The 21,541-nt window shown below is 50.3% G+C and overlaps 1 protein-coding gene across 1 annotated transcript; it reads right to left on the bottom strand.

Moving 5' to 3' along the window:
• Nucleotides 1-272: 272 nt before the first annotated feature.
• DLST (dihydrolipoamide S-succinyltransferase) lies at nucleotides 273-20,156 on the bottom strand. The gene is made up of 15 exons (XM_084632614.1): nucleotides 20,005-20,156; nucleotides 14,881-14,914; nucleotides 13,349-13,397; nucleotides 12,133-12,188; nucleotides 11,621-11,695; nucleotides 10,517-10,572; nucleotides 9,622-9,733; nucleotides 8,667-8,822; nucleotides 8,260-8,345; nucleotides 7,321-7,418; nucleotides 5,232-5,362; nucleotides 4,500-4,573; nucleotides 3,670-3,753; nucleotides 2,462-2,629; nucleotides 273-1,844 (listed from the first exon to the last, which is right to left on the bottom strand). Exons 1-15 carry the CDS (start codon nucleotides 20,071-20,073, stop codon nucleotides 1,710-1,712), a joined length of 1,383 nt encoding a protein of 460 aa, XP_084488740.1. The 5' UTR covers nucleotides 20,074-20,156; the 3' UTR covers nucleotides 273-1,709.
• Nucleotides 20,157-21,541: the final 1,385 nt, after the last annotated feature.

The following is a 21,541-nucleotide window of genomic DNA, read 5'->3' as shown; positions in this document are numbered from 1 at the left end:
GGAACCAAACAAGCACCTGTGTTTCTCATTCCCATAGCAGAAACAGGCAAAGCTCTGAACTTGCCACAGCAGCAGAGATAGTCAAGCTAATGCCCATGGCATGATGAGAAACAAGAGTTGATGCTGCTACAGACAGGCAAATAGAGCTGCACATCTGACCCGGTGATCGGAGAAACCCCACTACATGACGAGTGAGGGAGCCAGCTGAGGTGGCCACTCTAGGCTATGTACCCCTCCCCCCCACCTATCTAAGCCCTCAGACAAAAACAGGCTTGCAGAGTTAATGAATTTATTCCCTTGACAAAAAAAGGCCATAAGAGGGACCTGGTGCAGAGAATGCAGTCAGAAAAATCTTGCCTCAACTTCCATCATCACAGTGGTGGCAAATGCCCTGGTGCAGGGCCCAGCACCAGATTCCCCTCTGTGGGGACTACTCTTCCCATGGTGCTTCCAGCTAGTTTCTTGCACCAAGTCAGGGACACAGATTCAAAACCCAGCGCCAGCATGTACACACTCCTGCTCCCCTTCCCCACCCCGCTACACCCCACCATTAGATCATTTCCCTGGTTTATGTCTTTAAAACCCATTGCGTTAAATACTTTAATTACAAGTTGTGTAGGGGGTGAGAGTAATAGACCTGGCAGGGACTCCAAGAGCCCCTCGCTCACCGCTACATATGCATGCTATGTACTAAGGATATGCCCCCACATACCAGCAGCCTGGGGCTAGGATGCAGGGGCCCTTTTCCTAGCTGTCTCACAGCAGGGGGCAGGCCAGGCCATTGCAGACAGGAAGCTGATGGTTTCACCCATCAACACTGGGCTGTAATTCAAAGGCAGCTGCAGGGGGGTATTTCTTATCCTAACTGCTGACAGGTTGTGGCCTAAGCCAAGGGTGGCCCACAGGGTGCAGCAGGGAATGGAGCTGCCTCCCCTGGTGGAGGTTGCTGACCCTGCCCTGCCAGACATCAGACATTCACACCATGTAGACCGGGCCAGAGAAAATGAACCAAACCTCAACACAGAAGAGGGTGGGAGGGGCTATTTCTACCTTCCTGCCAGGGAAGGGAGGGAAACAGGTGCCTGAATTCTAATGGATGCGCCTCAGCTGCTAGTTTGAGGAGCAGGAGACAGCAGGGGAGGCAGACAGCCCTGGCAGTGTCCATGCCCCTGAGATCACCAGAACAGGGGGGAATGCAGGGGTGCGATCAAACCCTGCTACAAAGTCACCCCGGGGATCCCAGGCTGGCTTTGTGGGGTGGATGAGAGTGGGGGGTTTTCAAGTGGCAGGGACACACAAGGGCCTTTCCCTCCCTCCCAGTGCTGGAAGTAAACTTGAATTGGCACAGGAGCTGCTGGGGAAGGGCACCCTAGTGCAGTAGCAGGCTGCTTCTGCTGGAGGTGAGGTGCGCTCAGGTGCACGGGGAAGGAGAGGAAGGCGAGAGAGAGGCTACATAGGTGGTTCAGGAGAGCCCATGCCATTTGGTAGTTTGCCCAATGGATAACAGCCCAAGGGAGAAACTGAACCATCTCTCAAGGGAACAGGAAAGGAGGTAGGAGCTAACTCCAGAGTTCCCTCCAAGACCCCTCCTGACACAGGGGTGGGGAGGAGACTGGAATGAACTCCTGCTGGTTCCTGAATGCCCTATATTACCCCTGCTGGTGCCGCGTCCCTGCCCTGGTTGGCTTGTATGGGGTTAAGGCTGTGCTCTAGAGGTCCAGCAGCATCACGCGGGGATCCTCCACCACAGCCTTGATCTTGCGCAGGAAAGTCACTGCCTCTCTGCCATCAATCAGCCGATGATCGTAAGTCAGCGCCACATACATCATGGGCCGCACCTCAACCTGAGGAGGAGAAATGGAGCGAATGAGCTCAGCCCTGCCTCTCCTGTATGGGCTTCCATCCCACTTGAGAAAGACCCAGCTGTTCCTGCCCTGCATGATAGGGAGGGGGTGTAGCAAGATCACCTGCTCAGCAAGGTTTTTGCTTCTCCAGGAGAGAAGAGACAACAGCAAGCTGACAGGGCTCAGCTCTGCACCTTCCTTAAGTCATACACTAACTAAGCACAAGCTCTGGGTGGGGTTTTGCCAGGTACCAGGATATGCTGTTCAGGAGGGGAGCTAATGTCTAGCCTGGAGACTGAAGGCACTCTCTCCAACAACATTAAGGGGATCCAGGAAATCCCTTTGCCAGCCACTGCATTATGCATTGCTACCCACTGCCCCAGCGTGGAGGGGTGAGGGCTTGTCTGGGCCCCAACACCATGAATTAGCCCTATCGCCAACACAGACTGCTTAGAACCCTTTACAGGTCCCACTTAAGTAACTTTGCAAGAGGAAAGCCTTCTAGGAGGGCTTCCTCCACCCCATCTGGTGCAGCTACGACCAGGGTCCCCTCTGCCCATTTAACTACACTGAATACAGCCCTTTGGAGCCTTCCATGCAGCTGCACCTACACCTACTTTGCCTCCAACAGCAACAGGCCTGTCAAAGATGCCATGCATGCCCAGTATGGCAGACTGGGGAGGGTTGATGATGGGCGTCCCGAAGAGGGACCCAAAGACCCCTCCATTGCTGATTGTGAAGGTGCCCCCATCCATGTCCTCAATAGCCAGCTCATTCTTTCGGGCCTGAAACAAGAAGAACAGGATCTTAGAAAGCAGCTCAAACCGAAGGCACCCAGGACACCAAAGAGGAGCAAAGAGACAGAGACTGGAGGTACTTGCTCCTCACTCACTACATTCACAGGGTGTGACCTTTTCTGAAAACTCCCCACAAGCAACAGGTGATGGAAAGAACTTCACTTGCCAGTTCAGATTTGCTAGTGTAAATGTTTAGATGGGGTTACTTTCAAATATGGGCTCTGTCGCTTTAACATTATGGTTTAGCGAGATGCTGACACCACCTCAGCCAGTAAAGACAGTCAGACGGGTAGAGAGGAGGGGAGAATGCAGATTGAGAGGCAGTGACAAGTTCATAAGGCAGTGGTAGTACACCAGTGTGCAGGGGAGGCACTGAACTGTACTGGAACTTTCAATATGGTCCCACAGTTTGAACAGCTCCATGTCTCAGCTAATCAGGGGTCCATCTGCCGATCAGCTGAATCAGAGACACGGCACGACTGACAGACCACAAGGGACTGACAGTCACTAAAATTAGGAGCAGGTTATTGTCTTCTTCCTCTAGTAGAAGCACTTACAAGGTTTATCCCTTACTTTCACTGAGTTCCACCATTTGATTTGTGATAAGATTCTCTTGCCTTGATTTCCAGTAATCCTCTCAGCTGGGGAATTACCTGCCTCCAAAGAGGTAAACAAGCTTTGATCTTAAGGAGAGGTAATGGGAGTAGGGGGATAGCAAGAGCCCAAGCATGCTTGGGAGTCTCAGTTAAAAGGGAAAGACTTAGAGGGATGTGTCCCCTAAGAAGAGATCACAGGTAGGGCTGGCACCTAGTACAATGCACAGAAGATGCCTAAAGATAGGCAGAAAGTTAGAAGGGCCAAAGGTGAACCCGCACACAGAGTGAACCCACTTGTGCACAGCAAGCAGTCCCTGTCAGAAATCAATGCTGCTTCTGCCACGGATTGAGCTGGCTGCTCATTTCTTCCCTTCTGCGCCCCTCTCAGAAAGCCATGGCCAGCACACCCCCTACAGTCCCATCTCCTGTTACCTTCTCCCCTAGCTCGTTGATGGTTCGCTCAATGTCAGCAAAGTTCATAGTTTCTACATTCCTGATGACAGGGACCACGAGACCCTGTGAGGGAGCAAAGAGCCCAGTCAGAGTCAAATGTAGCAGCAAACAGGTGCATCTGAGCACAAAGACATGGGGAACCTGGTCTCAGGCAAAGGAAGTTACCACTGGAGTACACTCAACTTCCTGCCCTTCTGAACAGGAGAGATGGGAACATGAAGAGCAGAGCACGTCATTTACTCTTCCTCCCGTCACAAATCCAGAACTTCAACATCAGGCAACATTCTACCTCCCAAACTAGAGACAGCAGATCCACCATCCGACCTGGGGAGGGACTCCTCTCCTCCCTCCTTGGATGCATGCAGCACCCCGTCTCAGGGCCAACTAGGTCTGAAGTGGCAGTGTCCACCTGGGTGTTGTCCAGGGTTTACAGAGGCAGTAGTTTAGTATAGCAGGGCAGGCAACTATCTGCACTGCTCTGTGGGTTGAAGGTTGGTCTCTAAAAAATGAAGCCAGGACACACCATTTCCCCCACTCCCAGGTGTGCTCATACCAGTGAGCCCACGACAGGGCCACCAACTTGGACTTTCCCAATAACCCATAAGAGCTGTGGTGGCCTTGTCCCCTGCCAGCTGGGCCAGTGGCTCGAGGCTCTCTTGCTGCAGGACCAGATGTGTTGGGCATCGGAGTTTCACGTGAGTAGCTTTTGCCATCCTAGAGTGCCATGGCTCCGTTTGCTTAGCTAACTGTATCACCCCTGCAGAACTAGGGCTGCAGTCTGGGCCAGGTAAAGAGCCCACAGGGCATACCCTGGAAGTTGCCACTGCAACACTGATATCCACATAGTCCCTGTACACCATCTCTTTGGTTGTGTCATCAATCACTAGGAGAGAGAGGAAAACAAACAGTTACACAGAGAAAGCCCAAGAGCCAGGACTCTGCAGTCATGAAGGGCCGGAAGTAGTCACACACCAACAGCAACTTGCTCATCTCTCATTTCGATGCTTTTAAATGTAGTGCCAGGGGACCGTTAAGCCCCACTGCCTCTTAAGGGAAGCACCAGCACAGAGGTAAAGCTGGCTGGAGAGAGGGGGAGCTGGCTAGGATCAGCTCACTCCCCTGGGACATCCAACCTCCCCGATGTGTTCCTCTCCCTTCATAGGCACAATTGATCCCCCAGGAGACACCTCTTAAGGGCCTGCCCTCCCCACACAATAGCCATTCCAGTGAAATATAGTAGGATATGTCCTCTACCAATGAGCAGCGCTGTGTTGCGATGCACCTTAATATACACGGCACCCACCCCGTCAGTCTTGAAAGCTCCTGCCTGAGTCACTGTGAAGGGGCCTTCCCAGCACGCTGGCTCCTTCCTGCATAAGTGAAACCACCTAGACTAATTACAGCCCAGAAGTATTCACAGCCTCTCCCTCTTCCCTATCTTTCACATGTGGGGATGTGGACCTCTGGAGCCTTTAGCTCCCTATAGGCTTAGCCACATGCTTCAGGAAGCCCCTTGTCTCCACACAGGCTGGCACACTCACCCGCATTCACGATGGGCTGCTCCTGCAAGGCAAAGGCTGCAGCTTTCACAAAGGCTGACATAAAGCCTAGTTTCAGGTTGTGCTTCTTCTGGAAGGAATCTCTGTGCCGGGCTCTCATCTCCTGGATGTTACTGCAAAAAAAAAAAAACAAAAAAACAACCATTACCACCAGGAATGGAGGGGTGAAGGGGAAAAGAGATTACTCACTTCTTCCATAACTGAAATTTCCTGTGTCAACAAACCTGCAACAAGTGTTCTATCCCAAAGCTGCTGAAAAATTCTGCCCCAAGTAACAGACTGGGCAACTTTTAGCTTGTTTCAAGATTGCTGTCAGAGAAGCTGCTTTAGGAACCCCTCCAGAGCCAGAAATCCAATAAAACCAGACGAAGCAGCGTAGCTCTGCTGTAGTTCCAAGGATGCACTGCCTGGCAGGAATGTGCTGTGCCCCAGATCTGTCAGAGCTCCAGGGCTGGTGTTACACAGAGCCGAGTCTTTGGCATCACAACCACTATCCAGTGTCTGGTGCTTTGGGCAGCATTTACAGGTGAACTGTGTGCTCATTCTCCAGGGGCTGCCCAGCAAATACTGTGGGGTGGGAGTGCCAAGGGTGAAGGGACAGAGAAGACTCAGCAGTGAAGCAGAAAAAAAGGAGCTTCAGTGCTGGTTTCAGGGGCAGCCCACATGTTGCTGCTCCAAGACCTGGCCCTCTTGCTCGGTGCTGACAGGCTGTATGCACATGAGATTTTGATCCCCCCCAGCAAGAGGCCTTCTCAAAATGCCACAGAGATGGCCTGAGCGCTGAGCACAGTGTCTGCTCTCCCCATCATGGAAGTAGCTAGTCCCCTCAGTCCCATAACTGGAATACAGACCAGTTACACAAACTGCACCGAGCAGCATAGCCTCAGCTCTGCCCATCCTGGGCTAACACCAGATACTTTGGAATTGTACCCCCTGCCCTGCCCCCTCTACGGACCATGTGTCTTTGAAGAGGCAGTTTTAGCAGGAGGTGGGGGTGGGGGCTCAATGGGATTAGAATGTTTGTTTTCCTGCACCTAACCTTGTTTAGGGCTAGGATTACTGCCCAAAGTCATTAGCGCCTCCCAAGACACAAGGGCTGCAGAAGCGAGGAGGAGGTTTGCTGAAAAACCGGCTCATTATGGCTTCCTCCTTTCAGACGCTGAGCCCCAGTGGGGAGCAGGAGGCCTCAGTGTAGGCCCTTGTGAGTCGGCAGCAGGGCATACAGCTAGAAAGGCAATCAATCCAAACCAGATTACTGGCTGCAACAAGAGCCCGAGGCTAGCGTAAAGCGACACCTCGATTAGCCTCGGAGAGGAGATAAAGCTGCAGCACTTCCCCTCCAATCAAGACTATTTTGCCAACCTTATCGTTCTGAGCCCCAAATATTTACATGTTTTGTCTTAAGAAGCAGAGTAGGATTTCACAGGGCAATTCAATTTGGGCACAATTTCCCTTAATGCACTGAAATCTAAGCTGCCCACCCTCCAAGCCCATTAGTATGGTTGGCCCATGAGCACTTGGTGCAAGTCAAGAGAATCCCCACTGACTGAAAGAGATAGGGAAGGGATGCTGACCATCTTGGAAAGCTGCTCCACAAGACTGCCAGATCTGCTCTCTGCGAAGTGCACAGCTGGGGGGATGCCCACACCTGTAGGGTGAGCTTCTTGGACCTTACCTGTCCTAAGGTGACTCACATTCCAGTCTCCCCAGCAGTCACCTTAAGGGTTAAGAGGAAGCAGGAGACAGTCTTCATGTCGCCAGTAGCCAGAACACAAGCTGCTCCAGCTTTTCCAGCTCAGCACTACCCAGTCCTCAACCAAGAGCTTCACAGACGAGACCCCATGAAGTCCCAAGGACCTTGAGTGAACTACACACCTGATCCTGGGACATCAGGATGGCCTGGAGAAACCTGCCCAGATGAGTGCAGTGAGAAACCTGACCACAGAAGCCCCAAAGTAACATTGCCCCAGCCTGCCCAAAAAGCGTGACCAGCGAGGTCCTTGCTGCTGGTTTGGATGCAATGAGGGAGGGGCCTCACCTTGCTGGGCAGAGGGAAGAGCATGGTCCTCACCTCATATCAATTTCATTGAAGGTGGTCAGCATGGCACATGTATTCTGAGCCTCTTTCAGGCGCTGAGCAATGCGCTGACGCATCCTGTTCATTTTCACCTGAAATTGAAGAGACAGAGTAAGAGCAGCAGAGCAGCCATAGGGTTAATAGAAAGGGGAGATGGCAGAGGAAAACCACAGGGCCCTCAGTCTTCCCTCCTGATGATTAGCAGCCTGTGCCTTGGGCTGAGCTGTTTACTTGGTCACTCTGGACAGCGTGAGGTGGACCCATTACCTACACTTCAGTGGGCCCAGAGAGCTGCCACAAGGTCACTAGAGAGGCTTCCCAGCTCAGGAAATGGTTTGATTGAAAAACAGAACTGAATCATGACAAAGGCAGAATGTGGCACAGATCTGTGCCCCCCCGAAGCTCTGCTGAAGAGAAAGTTCCAGAGGCAGACCTGGTGGGTGGGCTAGCGTGATAACAGTAGCCTGCAGAGAAAACCACAGACCGTCCTGAGACGTTATAGTTTGGGCAGCTCGGCCACATTCCCTTGAGGTTTCACACCTACGGCCCTGGCAGCAGCAGCATTGCCTGATCTCTGCTGAGGACACGTGGGCAGCACAAAACCAGCCATTACCTAGTAGCGACACATCATATCCTGATATTCCCTTTTCCTGTCTAGAAGCCCTTACCCCTAAGGTAGCTGAGAGCAGGTCCTTCCTTAACCTCACCCTCAAAACTGCCTAGCCCCTACAGAGCAACTGGGCCAGAGCATTTCCCCAGCCACTACAACCCTTAATTGATCTGTGTGTGAACATTCTCCTCCCAATGCACCTGGGCATGATCTTACCCACACAGTTTAGACAGGCTCCTCAAGGTTTACTCCAGAGAAAGGTCCTCGCCTCTGTTACCCAGCAAGGAAGGCACTTTGAGAAGCCCTGGTCCCTTGAACCTTACCCTATGTTCTGATCTGGCACCTTTGCTGGCCCCTGGCTCCACACCAGGAGCTGCCACTGGAGCTGCAGTCGGCTTCACCGCAGACACTGAGAGCAGAGAATACATATGTCAAGATGGGATCTTAAAACAGGGTTAGCCAGGTCCCTGCCAATAACAGCTTGATTATAGGCCCCTCCAAGCCTCGTGTTCAAGAAACAGGATATGTAAGCAGTGAACCATGGCCTGTGATTATGAGGTGGGCAGGCTCCAGGCTGACTGGAGATTTCAGACCTGGAGCGTACAGGGCAGCAAAGTAGAGAAGTTTCCATCTCAAACTTCAAGATTATTTTGCTGCCCTTAACTTTATTTCCTCTCCCCCTGAAAGGCAGGGTTTGCAAAAAGAGGACTGAACAAGGCTGCAGCCTCACCAGGTTTGGTATCAATGGGCTGTGTTGACACAGGGGGCACTGGAGGCATCGTAGTGGGGATTGGCTCTGCAGGGGGAGCAACGGCAGCAGCCACAGGCTCAGGTGCAGGGGCTGCAGCAGGAGGGGCCACTGCTGGTTTGGCCTTGGTGGGAGCAGCTGAAAGACAGAAATGAATAATAATTGTAAGTGCAGTTGCAGTCTGGAACGTGAGACAGCCATGTCCAGGCTCTCACCTGCCCGCATCTGGCCAGTTATTAACATTCACCCTTCCGATTCTCGGAGTGCATTTCAGTGTTATAAAAACTAGAGGATGCTCCTTTCAGCTCAGGAACTACTAAGGGGATCCCAGGCTGAAGCTGGGGCCTCAAATATTTATGGTACAGTAATGCTCAGAGGTTCCCTATACCACAGGGCAGAGAGTTCCACAACCTAATTATGTTTTCAACCTATTTAAATTTGCTTCTTTTAACCTAACTGAGTGTTCTTAGTTTTGTATTAAAAGACAGGGGAGACAGTAACTACTTCTTCGTCTGCAGGAGACTGATCTTTACCATATAAATGTATTCTCTTCTCCCTTTATTCTCCTTTCCACCTAGAGTCTACTAATCTACAGCCTATGCACAAACAACACAGGACTCCCATTGCCCTTCTCCATTTCCACTCTCCACTGGAGAGCCCAGGAGGGGACATCACTTCAGAGAATGACCATGATACTATATATCCCCTTCACAATGCAACGTGCATCTCAAAGTGTCACTGCACAGTCTCACACACTACCTGTCCAATGCATGGGTCTTATCACTGCACAGGAGATGGAATACCGAAGAGAGCTGGTTCGGAGTTCTTGGGTAGGGGAGCGTTAAGGGGATTCTAATGTCTCACTTCCTGCCCCGTCCATCCCCAGGGAGCTGACAAAGACAGAAAACTCTGGACTTAATACATGTTCCTGACTTACCTCCACTTTTCCTGAGTTTGAACAGAGGGGTCCCTCCTTCCACTTTCCCCCCATCAGGTACTAGAAGGGCTTCAATCACGCCAGCTGCCGGGGATGGAACCTGCACTGATGTCTGCAAAACGGAGAGGAGTAAAATCCCCCCTGGACATTGAAAGTGAACAGATATCCAAGTAGGAGACTCTTGTCTCTAACAGGGGGCATGAAGGGGAGATGTCCTGTGTTCCAGATTTCACACCACGAGGGGAACCAGAGCTTTGCATTGCCCCTTTTGCACAGGCACCATCTCACCTTTTAAAAAAAAAAAAAAAACTGCTGCTATTTTTAACCTTTAAAAGAAGTCAGCAGCATAAAAGCCTGATCCACTTGCCTCATTACAAAGGGAACAGCATGAAATGGGGCTGAAGTACAGCAAGCTGCCTTCCTGGCAATGACACAGGAAACACAGCTCCCAGGGATTAGGGGCAAGCAAGCAAGCACTTTAAAATAAAATAGTCGGAGGAAAATTCTTTTAAAAATTATTCTAGGTAACTTAAGAGCTGAAGTGACACACTTAAACTAGCCATTTTTCTAAGATCTGAACTTACCCTACAGTCTCTGATTTCTCCTGTATTTAAATAAAAGCAGATTTCTTAAGTCCTGCTATGTAGACTGGAGTACCTGATGGGAAGTATCAGTAAAATGGCAGCCCCCACTGACAGACACCAGCACCATCAAATGACCAGAGAGAAGAGAAACTAGCAAGGATTTCACGAATTTAAGATACAGTCAGCGTTTATACTAAAGAACTGAAGGTTTTAAACTGTGAAAGGACCAGTGGCACAGGCAGGGCCTGTAGTCTTGTGGAACACAGACCTGGGAAAGGGAGCAGAAGGGGGCCAGTACAGAACACTCCTACCTTGTCTGTTTCAATCTCACACACCACTTCGTCCTCTGCCACTGTGTCTCCAACAGCTGAACAACATAAGAACCACTGTGAGCACGGAGTTGTGCTCTGGCCTCCCCTTCCAACCCACAGCACAGTCTCCCAGTAATCCAGAATTTTCACACTAGACTTGCACGACCTTTCCTGGGTGAAGCTGAAGAGATCTACTGCACATTCAGGTTCTTCCTGATCCTAGTTCAGGCATCTCTCTCCCGTTTCATCCTTCTACACCAGAGGTGGGCAAACTTTTTAGCCCGAGGGCCACATCTGGGTATGGAAATTGTATGGAGGGCCCTAAACGCTCATGAAATTGGGAGTTGGGGTGTGGGAGGGGGCTCCAGACTGGGGCAGAGGGTTTGGGGGGAAAGGGCTCCGGCTGACGGTGTGGACTCTGGGGTGCTGGAAGGTGGGACAGAGGGGTCTGAAGGGCAGGAGGGGGAATCAGGGCTGGGGCAGGAGGTTGGGGAGCAGGAGAGGGTTGGGGGACAGGCTCTGGGAGGCACTTACGTCAATCAGCTCCTGGAAGTAGCGGCATGTCCCCCTTCGGATCCTACGTGGAAGCGCGGCCAGGTGGGTCTATGTGCTGCCCTGTCCACAGGCACCGCCCCTGCAGCTCCCATTGGCCGTGGTTGCTGGCCAATGGGAGCTGCAGGGGTGGCGCTTGGGGCAGTGGCAGCGTTCAGAGCCCTCTGGCTGCCCCTACATGTAGGAGCCGGAGGGGGGACATGCTGCTGCTACAGGGAGCAGCGCAGAGTCTGCTTCCCAGCAGGAGCTCACGGGTCAGATTAAAACATCTGAAGGGCTGGATGAGGCCCCCAGGTGGTAGTTTGCCCACCCTGTTCTACACCATGGACAGGGTGGCCCTTAGACAGGCAGTGATAGTGCCAAGAGTTCTTTGCCCCATGGAAAGTGTAGTTATCACACATGAGTTATCTGCCTCATCCTTCCCGGGCTGAAAGACATTAAGAAGCAGAACTTCAGCCAACCAGCTACAAACTGTGCACAGGGCTGCCCCATGGAAGCATGGAAAAAATGCAACAGCAATGCAAAGTCAATGGGGATGGGGCAACTTCTTACCTTTCTCCCACCTGACATCTCCCTCTGTGACTGATTCTGCAAATGCCGGTGTGTTAATTGTAATCACGTCATCCCCTGTGGTGGTGGAGGGAGAGAGAAAGAGAGAGAAAGCCAGCCTGGCACACACATTCAGAGCTCAGTGCACACACTCAAACACCTCTCCATTTTGGACACTGGGAATTGCCTGGAAAGGGGCAACCCAGTGGTTGTCAGATTAAGTGAGGAAGAAGGGCAACACCACACTTTTTGACAGCTAGTCACACAGAAAAGAGCTTCTCCCATGGACAGGAAGTCACACAGTACCAGAAACACCCAACACAAGAAAGCAACACACTACAATAGGGCTGAAAGCGCAAACCCAACCCCCACCACTCACCCATGGAGGACAGAGTGAAGCGTGCATAGATCAAGAGTGGAAAGGTTGGCTCAGTTGTGGCACAGGGCCACGTGAACTCCAGTCAGAGGGGAGCAGACCAATTAGCCCCACTGGTTCCTGGTTCTTAGCTACTTACTGCACACTGCTGTGATTCTGAAGTAACGGACGGAGAAGACACTGGAGGTGTTTACCCTGGAAAAACAGAGAGAGAGATGAACACAGAATGAAAAGGCCTATGGTGTGATCAGCCCAGGCCCCCCAAGGACAGCTGAATGAGGGGCAGAGTTTACACTGGCTTGCTCCAATTGATCAGAAGGCCACTCAGCTGCCCTAATGATACATACGCAGTTGCTCCAAGGGACATTTACGTATTGATTTACGCTGTAGTAACCCTGCTAGGCACCCAAAGGAAACTGAGCAGCCTGCTACCTTTGGGGGGCCAAGAAATCCAGGGACAACAGGCATGTACAGAATTCGATTCCAAGCATGTACCCCAGTAATGGCTGTGTTAAACAAATCAGCAGACAGAAGTCTTGGGGCTTCAGAACCTGCTAAAGAGCTGACCCATAGTCCAATCCCATACCCTTGGCTAGTGCAATAGTGATTTGTTCGTTTCTAATTTAGGAGCATCAGCACTACAAGGGGTGCTTCAAGAGTGACATTACCACAGAAAGCCTGACAGCCACAGTCAGACACTTCTGACACCCCCCTTCAAGGGGAGCCAGACATCCCAAGTGCTCTAAAGAGATGCCGCAGAAGTATCAATCTCATCAAGAGCTAACACATTTGGGAAGCAAGAGTGAACATGTTCTAGAACTACCACAGATTCTTGCAAAGCAGGTCACACAAAGTCAGCACACACGGCCCAGCGTGTAATGCTGTGGGCTCCCAGGGGACGGAGGCAGGCTGTGTCTGGGAGAAGTACCAAGACCACCCCAGCAGTGCAGACCTTGCCCTCACATTACTTGCTCCGGAACCATCCCACTTCTCTTCAAGGAGAATCTGTCTCACTGTGCTTCCAGTAGGTCCCTGCTGGGAGGCCACCACTAAATACCACAGTGATAGGCACAGCATTAGTGAGAACATGAACAGGTGGATACATGAATTATCCTCTCCCCCTCACCATTGATCTCTTCATTCTTGTCCCTTCTGTGTTTAGGTAACGTTCTCAATTCCTGGCCCCTAAAAGCCAGAGAGCACACATTTCCTGAGACTAGCCCTGAACCCCTATGATGTGCAGAGGGGTTGATGACAATTAGATCAGACATACCACCAGATACCAGGGCTAGGGCTAGAGCAGCCCCTCCCCTTGACATGCTGCAGCAGGCCTTAGCTTTTCCATGCATACTTACACAAGCTTGCTGCTGTTGGTGTAAGCCAGCCCCTGGCTCCGAGATACACCTGCAAGGTAGAAACCACTTCAACTGAAAACCTCATTATCCTACAGGCAGCTACCCAGCCATACACCCACCACAAAGAGGAGGGTTTATAAGGTTAGAAACAACTCAAAGAGACCCTTCCAAGCATGCTCAGTGGAATCTATTCAGATGTTAATAGAGCCTAAAGAAGGCCCCATGCCATTGCTGCCCATCCTGATTGGATGTGGGGCTGCAGCTGGGACAGGGTGCAGTTGGAGGCTGTACAGAGGCCCCTCTATATCAGCTGTCCCACTCAGAGCCTGTCAGAGTATAACAGCAAGCTTTGTTTTCATTTAGATTCCTAACAAAAGAAAAAACACTCCTGCTCTGGGATCTAAGCTCCGCTGGATCATTTTTGAAGGGCAGGATATAAACCAGCAGATGTCCCAAAGCCAAAGAATTTAGGAAATGGCCAACTAGAGAGAGAAACCAAACCAAATACCCCCTGGCAAGGACCTTGCCTGGGCAATGCTAAAACAGGGAGCTCCAAATAAGGATAGGACAAGAGCCCCTTGATCCCCAAGAGGCACCCACAGGAAAACCTGTGGCCCTGTGAGAAGCACAGACAGGAAGAATCTCCCATAAAGAAAATTGCTTTCTGAAAAAGCACTGGAGAGGAAGGTTGTTCCCTCCTGAATTATTTCTCAGCATTTCTTAAACCTTGTAGGCTCCACCATATTCATACACTCTCTGGTTTCAGGATGGAGACTAAGCAACCTTTATCATATACTTCTAATCCTGACCTTTGCCTCTCCTGAGATACTGGGTAATTAAGATTCTGGCCTGATCTCAGATTAAGGAGACTTGGCATAGCAATCTGAGAACATACTGATATCCTCAGAGCTATGCAAGTGCAGAAGGGAGAGATCATTTCACTGGAAAATGATTCTGAAGAGGTAAGTTGCAACTCTGGCATTCTGTTCCCTGCTAAAATATATATTCCCTTTAAAGATCAAAAGCTTGGGGTTTATGACTATAGATGCTGAGCATGTTTAACTGTTGGTCAAAGCAGAACTGGAAAAATGGAAGGGTGGACATGGACTGTGCAGTCCAGAGCAAGAGCACTTTGGGATCCAGTTCAGGCCTTCAGGAAGAGCTCTGAGGGACTCATTCACACTAGATTCTGAAAAAAATGTACTGTAAACTTTAAAATGAGCACCATTATCTCCAATGAGCTTATTTAGGAGTTACACTCAATCTCTCTGTTGCCTTTGGGAATCTTCAATTTAGTTGAATGGACTGATTATCATTTATACTAGCTCATCAGTCACCTGTGGAAACACACAACTTGTTTCACTTCTGATTTAATTTAATTTGTAACTTTATGATGATTTTTGAGGATATATTTGGCTCTGATAGCTCCAGTTTATTTCTATCAGCAGCTCTGGTTAGTTTCTCTTCCCTTTGCCTGTGCAGTTATGAAATGAAATAAAATACAAGTTGTTAATCCCAAGTGTAAGACTCACCGGACAGAGAGCGTCTCCCCAGATTACAGTTCCCCTGTCAGAGAGAAGAGGGACACTATCAGACTTGCAAACAACAGGAAGAACCAGCTCCCAAGGTTACTATGTTTTCCCCAGGATTCTGGGCTATAACCTGAACCAATAGGCGGGAGACAGTTCACATGTCCCAGTATGTGAGCATGTTATTGCATTGCAGCACACTCTAGTCTATAAGAATCTTTCAAATACTCTGACATCTATTTCCATAGAAAAGGGTCTGGGAAGCAAGAAATTAAACTCAGATTCCTTGGCTTCCACCTGCATCTCCTGCTCTTATGTCCTTGAAAAGGGATATTCACTGCCTGTGGGTAAGGAACAGGTTCCTGAAAGCCCCATGCACCTCAGATTTGCCATTGCACAATAAGGCAACTTGTAGCGATGTTAGAATTGCAGGAAGTGGCAGCTCCAAACTGTTGGCTCCCACAGCCTCAACAGCTCCAACTTTTGGTGTCCCTTTTTTTTAATTTTTAGCTAAAGAGCCTTTGGGTGAAATCCTGGCCCCACTGAAATCAAAGGCAAAACTCCCAATGACTTCAATGGTGCCAGGATCTCCCACTTTGTAACATTCCATTTAATCCCCAGTAACTCATTAGAAATTTTCCTAACTCAGGTCAACCTTATTTTTAAAACAAAAACAAATTTCAAGGTGATGTTATACAAGATCCCTGCCCTACTAAGTATTCAGAGTAGCAGCCGTGTTAGTCTGCATTCACAAAAAGAAAAGGAGTACTTGTGGTACCTTAGAAACTAACAAATTTATTTGAGCATAAGCTTTTGTGAGCTACACTCATATTCAGATAGCACCTTCCAACCTGGAGCACCCCAGAACTCCTAGAATCTATACATAAGGATCACTTCAACCACCACTGAAATGGAGCCAGCTCTGGGATGGGACATGACAAAGCATCACTTCTCATTAGTCAAGGCAGGAAATGAAAGAATTCTATTTCAGTTAAATCTCAACTTCTGAGGGAGAGGAGAGTTTGTAGATGAAACCTGCCTCCAACCTCAGCAAGACACATGATATCAGCTATAACTGGGCACTGACTCGTCGGCATTATGTCTCACATAGACATATTTCTGAAAATATTTACAGATCAGATAACACAAACTGCCAGGACTGATAAGACGTTACAGATGCTTCAGAGTCCACAGGAATTGACACTTTATAGAAGATGGAATATAAATGGAACATTTTATACTGTGAAAAACTGGCAGAATGAAATACAAGGAAACTCAGTCTGGGGCTTTGGTGACGGGAGCTCTGCAGCTTTCACAGCTTAGTCACGAGTACTCCCTTATGGATTTACAGCCTCATGTTACATGGCTCCCTAAACATTTATATACATATCTAATATATGAGCAAAGCGAGCTCCCTTCTGCCCACTGATGCCACTCTTGGGATACTTTGTGGCAGGGATAATCCTAGCAACCCCATCAGCATTTTTGTGAAGGAACAGGTTGTGTTGTCTCAGATTCTGTAGGAGCACCAGACTCCCATGTGTGCCTGCAGAGACCCTGCACTGCTAGGATCCAGCTCACTACAAGCATAGATTTTGGGAAGCTCATGCTACAATGGGTGGTTGTGAAAAACAAAATCCACAGATGGTACTTTCCACGGGAGCTGAGTCTGTGTGTGTTCTAAGAGCTGCTGTTATGCCCAGGGAAATTCTAAAATGCTCTAGTGTAGCTGGACCACCCTACCCTAAAGAACTGAAGTCGTATGTAAGAGAAGAGGCAGAGGGCCTTATAGTGAGGGGAGAACATAAGAACGGCCATTCTGGGTCAGACCAATGGTCCATCTTGTCTTCTGACAGTGGCCAACGCCAGGTGTTTCAGAGGGATTGAACACAACAGGCAATCCTCCAATGATCCATCCAGTCATTCAGTCCCAGCTTCTGTCAGTCAGAGGCTAGGGACACCAGAGCATGGGGTTGCATCCCTGACCATCTTAGCCAATAGCCACTGATGGACCTATCCTCCATGAACTTATCTAATTCTTTTTTCATCCCCATTATAGTTTTGGCCTTCACAATATCCCCTGGCAAGAAGTTCTACAGGTTGACCATGCATTGTGTGGAGACAGGTGGGAAGACATTCTGATTCAATATGTTGAGGGTCTGTATACACTGCACTGTGTTCCTTAGGGCTTTCTTGCGTCTACCCCTCAGGGGTGGTGTTCCAGAGCACCCAGCCTATAGCGGGTGTTTGGCAGGGGAGTCATTAACAGGCAACATCCCATTTCCAGAATAAATCTGTTGGGACCGCATCTACTCTCAGGGACACTTGGCATTCATGTCTGACTGAACAACTAATGCTGACACACCCTTCACAGGAAAGTAGGGGCCTGAACAGGAAACAAGAGGTTTAGGTCTAGCACGCTGACCTTAGCACAATGGGTCTCTTAAGAGAGCCAGCCTTAATATGGAAGAGTGAACCACTAATACCTCCCCAGACCAAGCTACCAATTTATTTAATCTTTCCCTACCTCCACATAACTTCTCAGCACCGTTCAACATGATGGAACCAGTCTGACACCAGAGGCCCACCTACATGACAACCTCCTGCATCCTACCCTTTAGGAAACTGCCATGCATCACAGCCGGTTTCTGTGTCTTGCCGAGGCAAGAGATGCTAGTAATTTCTACAGCACCTTAGGTGTTCATAAAACTTTACAGGCACATCACATTTGAACCCCCACCCTATGGAATACATAAACCCCAAGATGGGTATGGGCATGCTGTGTGTCTGCGAATTCCCTCTACAGTCTCCTTATTCCTACCCTGGAAACAAGAGCCAGTTCAGATAAGAGCATTGAGAGAACAGAACCACGTCAGGCAAAGCCAGTTTCATGGCCCCAAGTAGAACTTGCATTAAACTGAATCTAAGGGCTGGACAGCTTTGGAAGTGGCATGACAGGGAGATCATAGAAGAGAGGAACCAGTGAAGCAGCTATCAGCCCTGTGGAAAAGGCTGCAGCCCACACATAGGAACTGGTGGAAAAGCTGCTTACACCAGAGATGGTTGCTGCACTAACAGGCAGGGCCAGCACAACTCATTGCTGCAAACAGAAGATGCACCCAGGTCTTCCACTTTACTCACTGGTTTCAATAGTCAGTAATTACACATAGCATCAGTTAGGTAGAGTAAAAGACAGATGCTAAGATGAGATGCAGACAGTAATGCTGAGCAGATGGAAGATATTGTTACCAAACTGGCAGCTTGACCTGTTCTCTAATTCCCAGTCCATCCAATTGCCAACCTCTCCACTAACTTATTTATGACCTTTTTCTGCATGAATCCAAAGGTCTCATTCACCTTGAATTCTGCCGCCTTCAGTGCTGTAGACTATGCTATCTTTCTTAAGATCCTCTCCTCTGTGGGCTTCTGGGGCCCTACCTGCTCAACCACTCGATAAGTGGTGGTTCTCCTCACTGTTGTGCCCAAGTGGCAGTGATCAATGCCTTTCTTTTCTTCCTCTCTCTCATCACTTGCATGTTCCCATGATTCCTATGCTGGCAACTCATCTCTCTTTTCTCCAACCCCACAGTGTTGCTTGTCTCTTCAAGTTCTCTTCCCACACGTCCTTTCTTCCTCATGTCAAAATCCAAACTTCTCTTCCTTCCCCCTTCCTCTATTCCTGCTGACCACTCCCCTATCCTCCAGTCACTCAAGCCCACAGCCCTGAGGGTCATCCTTGGCTTCTGTCCTCCACTCCTCCCATTAGACTGACTTCCATCAAATCCTGGTGCATCTCCCTCTGCATTTCCAAAAAATGCTTCTTCCTCCTTACTCCCAGTGTCAAAACTCTTTGTCTATGTCCCTATTCTCTCTTGCCTGGATGACCACCACCTCCCTGGCTTTCTCTCCTCTCCACTATATTCAACACACTAACCAAAATTATGTTCCTTGCCCAATGCTCTGATCATCTCCCACCCCAAACACATCTCCCATCTACTGTCTTCCTGGCTCATTCTACATCAAGTACAAATGCTTCGTCCTTGCTATCATCTCTCTGCCCTAACTACTCACCCATTACTGTATTATACAATTGCCACTCCTTGTCTTCTGCTACACTTCCACTTATATTTTGCCAACTTCTCCTACCATAACATATCTTCCCACAACATTGCTTTTGGAACAGAGATCAGTCCTTGTGTGCCTGTAAAGTTTTATGAACACCTAAGGTGCTGTAGAAATTACTAGCATCTCTAGAGTAACAATACCGAGGCAAGACACAGAAACTGGCTGGATAGAGAACAGATACAAGGAGGGGAGGTACCTGTGTACTAAAAGGAATATGTATTAGTAGAGCAGCATATAAGTGGGTAAAAACAATCCTGATATCAGATAGCTACAAAAATGTTTATGGTTGCATGGGCTGTGCCTTTCTATTTATTTCATGGAGGATGACCGCCTGACAGCAGCACTGCCCCTGTGAACAAGAGGCTGTCCCTGTAACTCCATCTCAGGAGGGCTCCTCCAGCTTTTCACAGCTGCTTGCTCCCGATATGAGCCACAGCGATAGCGTCAGCCTGCCCTGCATTTGCCCTCTCAACTCCCTGTCAGGTTGGGGTTGACGTGGCCCTGCTCGCCCAAACGGTGCAGCCTGTGGCTATGCTCAGGACTTACTCCACCAGCCCAACCCTGATGGGTCCGCACTCGGATACCCCGGGCCATTCAGGACTCCTGCTTTCGACTGGCAAGTGAACACGGCCCGGGGTGTAGGGCTTCCCCCAGCTACCATTCCCCACGCCAGGCCGGTCCACCGACAGACCCCAAGAGGGACTTGTCCCCCCGCCGGCTCCTTGTCCGGAGTGACCCTGGCAGGGGCCCCCGCCGGGGAGGGGTTGTGGGTCACCTTCCCCTGAGGCTGGCGGGGCGCACGGCAGGAAGCCCGTGGGGGCCCCACGGGGGAGCGGCTGATGGGGGCGGGCTGGGATGCCGGCGGGGGGAGCGGGCACAGGAGTTCTCCGGGAGACGGCCCAGCACGGGGCCGTGACACCGCGTCCCGGTGCCCTTGGGGCTGCGGCGGCGGCTGCTGCCCGTCCACCCCTCTTCCCCCCTGGGCCCCCCCTCGGGCGGTACCTGCCGGAGGGCGCAGAGCGAGCGGCCGAGCGCCCCGCTCAGACAGCGGGACCGGGACAATAGCAGCATCGCGGCGGCAGCAGCGACGGCAGGAGGAGCCGGAGGGCGGACACCGGAACCAGGCCCGGCGCAGGCCGGAAGCGGGCCGGGGCGGACCAACCGCGGGTGCAGCTGGGGGGGGGGAAGGGAGCGTTACAAGGGGACTGTACCAACCAGAGGGCCGGAGAGGGGAGAAACTGAATTACCCTCAATGAGGAGCACCACCGATCCAGAGGGGCCAAGCTGGTGGGAGCAGGAGAAGATGGCGGGACGCGTGAACCACCCCGAGGGGACATGGGGGATGTGGGAGCTGAACCACCCCGAGGCGATGTGGGGAGCGTGGGGACTGAACCACCCCGAGGGGTCCCATGAGGTGCTGCTGGACCGCCCTGTTATTGGTTGCATGGCAGTGATGGGCAGAGCCATGCTCAGGCCAGGATCGCTGGTGCTGTTTGCTGCACAGACAGGGTCCCTGCTCCAAAGAACACACGGAAGCGGAGTGACACCTGCAGGGTGTGTGCAGGATACTGAATGGATAATGTGCCCGACCCTCCCCCCACAATCATCCCTATCCAGTTGAGTTCTCACAAGGCTGGTGTCAGCAGTGGGATGGGAGGAGGGTTTGATAGAGGGGAGTGCAGGGGCCTGATGGATCAGCTCAGGGAGGGTGGCCTGTATGTAATGAACTGGTTGTGTGAGCTGACAGACGGGTGGACAAGGCGGGCATAGTTGGTGGAGCAGAGGGGGCTGGGATCATAATCAGAGTCAAGGGGGAGATGAATAGGGGAAGGGCAGAAGAGCCATTCAAATGGGGACAAGAAATTGGAACCTGATGAAGTGACACCGGGGGAGCCCTCACAGGGATGCAGAGATGGGAATGCTGTGGTCAGTGACCAGCCAGGAAGGTGATCTTAGCAGTTGTTATTTGAATGGACCAGAAGGTGCAATATGGCTGTCAGAGAGGAGGAAGAGGTTATAGTTAGGAAGATGGGATATAAGGGGGTAATGGAACTGAACAAAGTAAGGGTAAAACTTATCTGTTCAGAAGACCGAGAGTTCCCAGGGGCCAATCCAAGGGAATAAAACAAACTCCCACAACAATTGAGACCCATCACAAACCTCAGACTTTCCATTCCAAGTTCAATGAGCATTTCTGCAACTTTCTGTTTGCTAATATAAACACATAGTGCAGTGTACCTCTCTTACATTATTATATACACAGAAATACCCTGCCCCCATATCTCCACACACAATTATTTCTGGAGAGAAGAAGAGAGAAAGAAAGAATCACACATGACAGATGCTATTCATTTTGCTCACTGTACTTCTGAAAGGTGCTCAGATGCTATAGGGATGAGGGTGATATAAGAACCTGAATAGGGTCTGGACGAAAATTTTAATTATGGAAGAAGAGGCAAATATTTATGATTTATAACCACAGGCACTTTCCTTTCATTAGGAGGATCCCAAAGGCCTATAAAAACATTATCCACAATTT

Source organism: Lepidochelys olivacea (assembly GCF_965140295.1).
Source record: "Lepidochelys olivacea isolate rLepOli2 genome assembly, chromosome: 6".
Lineage (NCBI taxonomy): Eukaryota > Metazoa > Chordata > Testudines > Cheloniidae > Lepidochelys > Lepidochelys olivacea.
This window is presented reverse-complemented; position numbering and strand designations above follow the sequence as displayed.

Excerpts from the sequence above, each read along its gene's own strand:
- DLST (XM_084632614.1), bottom strand. The coding sequence starts at position 20,073 with ATGCTGCTATTGTCCCGGTCCCGCTGTCTGAGCGGGGCGCTCGGCCGC. Across the intron at positions 10,573-11,620 it reads AGATGTCAGGTGGGAGAAAG|CTGTTGGAGACACAGTGGCA; the intron begins GTAAGAAGTTGC and ends TATGTTGTTCAG. Across the intron at positions 9,734-10,516 it reads GTGAGATTGAAACAGACAAG|ACATCAGTGCAGGTTCCATC; the intron begins GTAGGAGTGTTC and ends TCCGTTTTGCAG.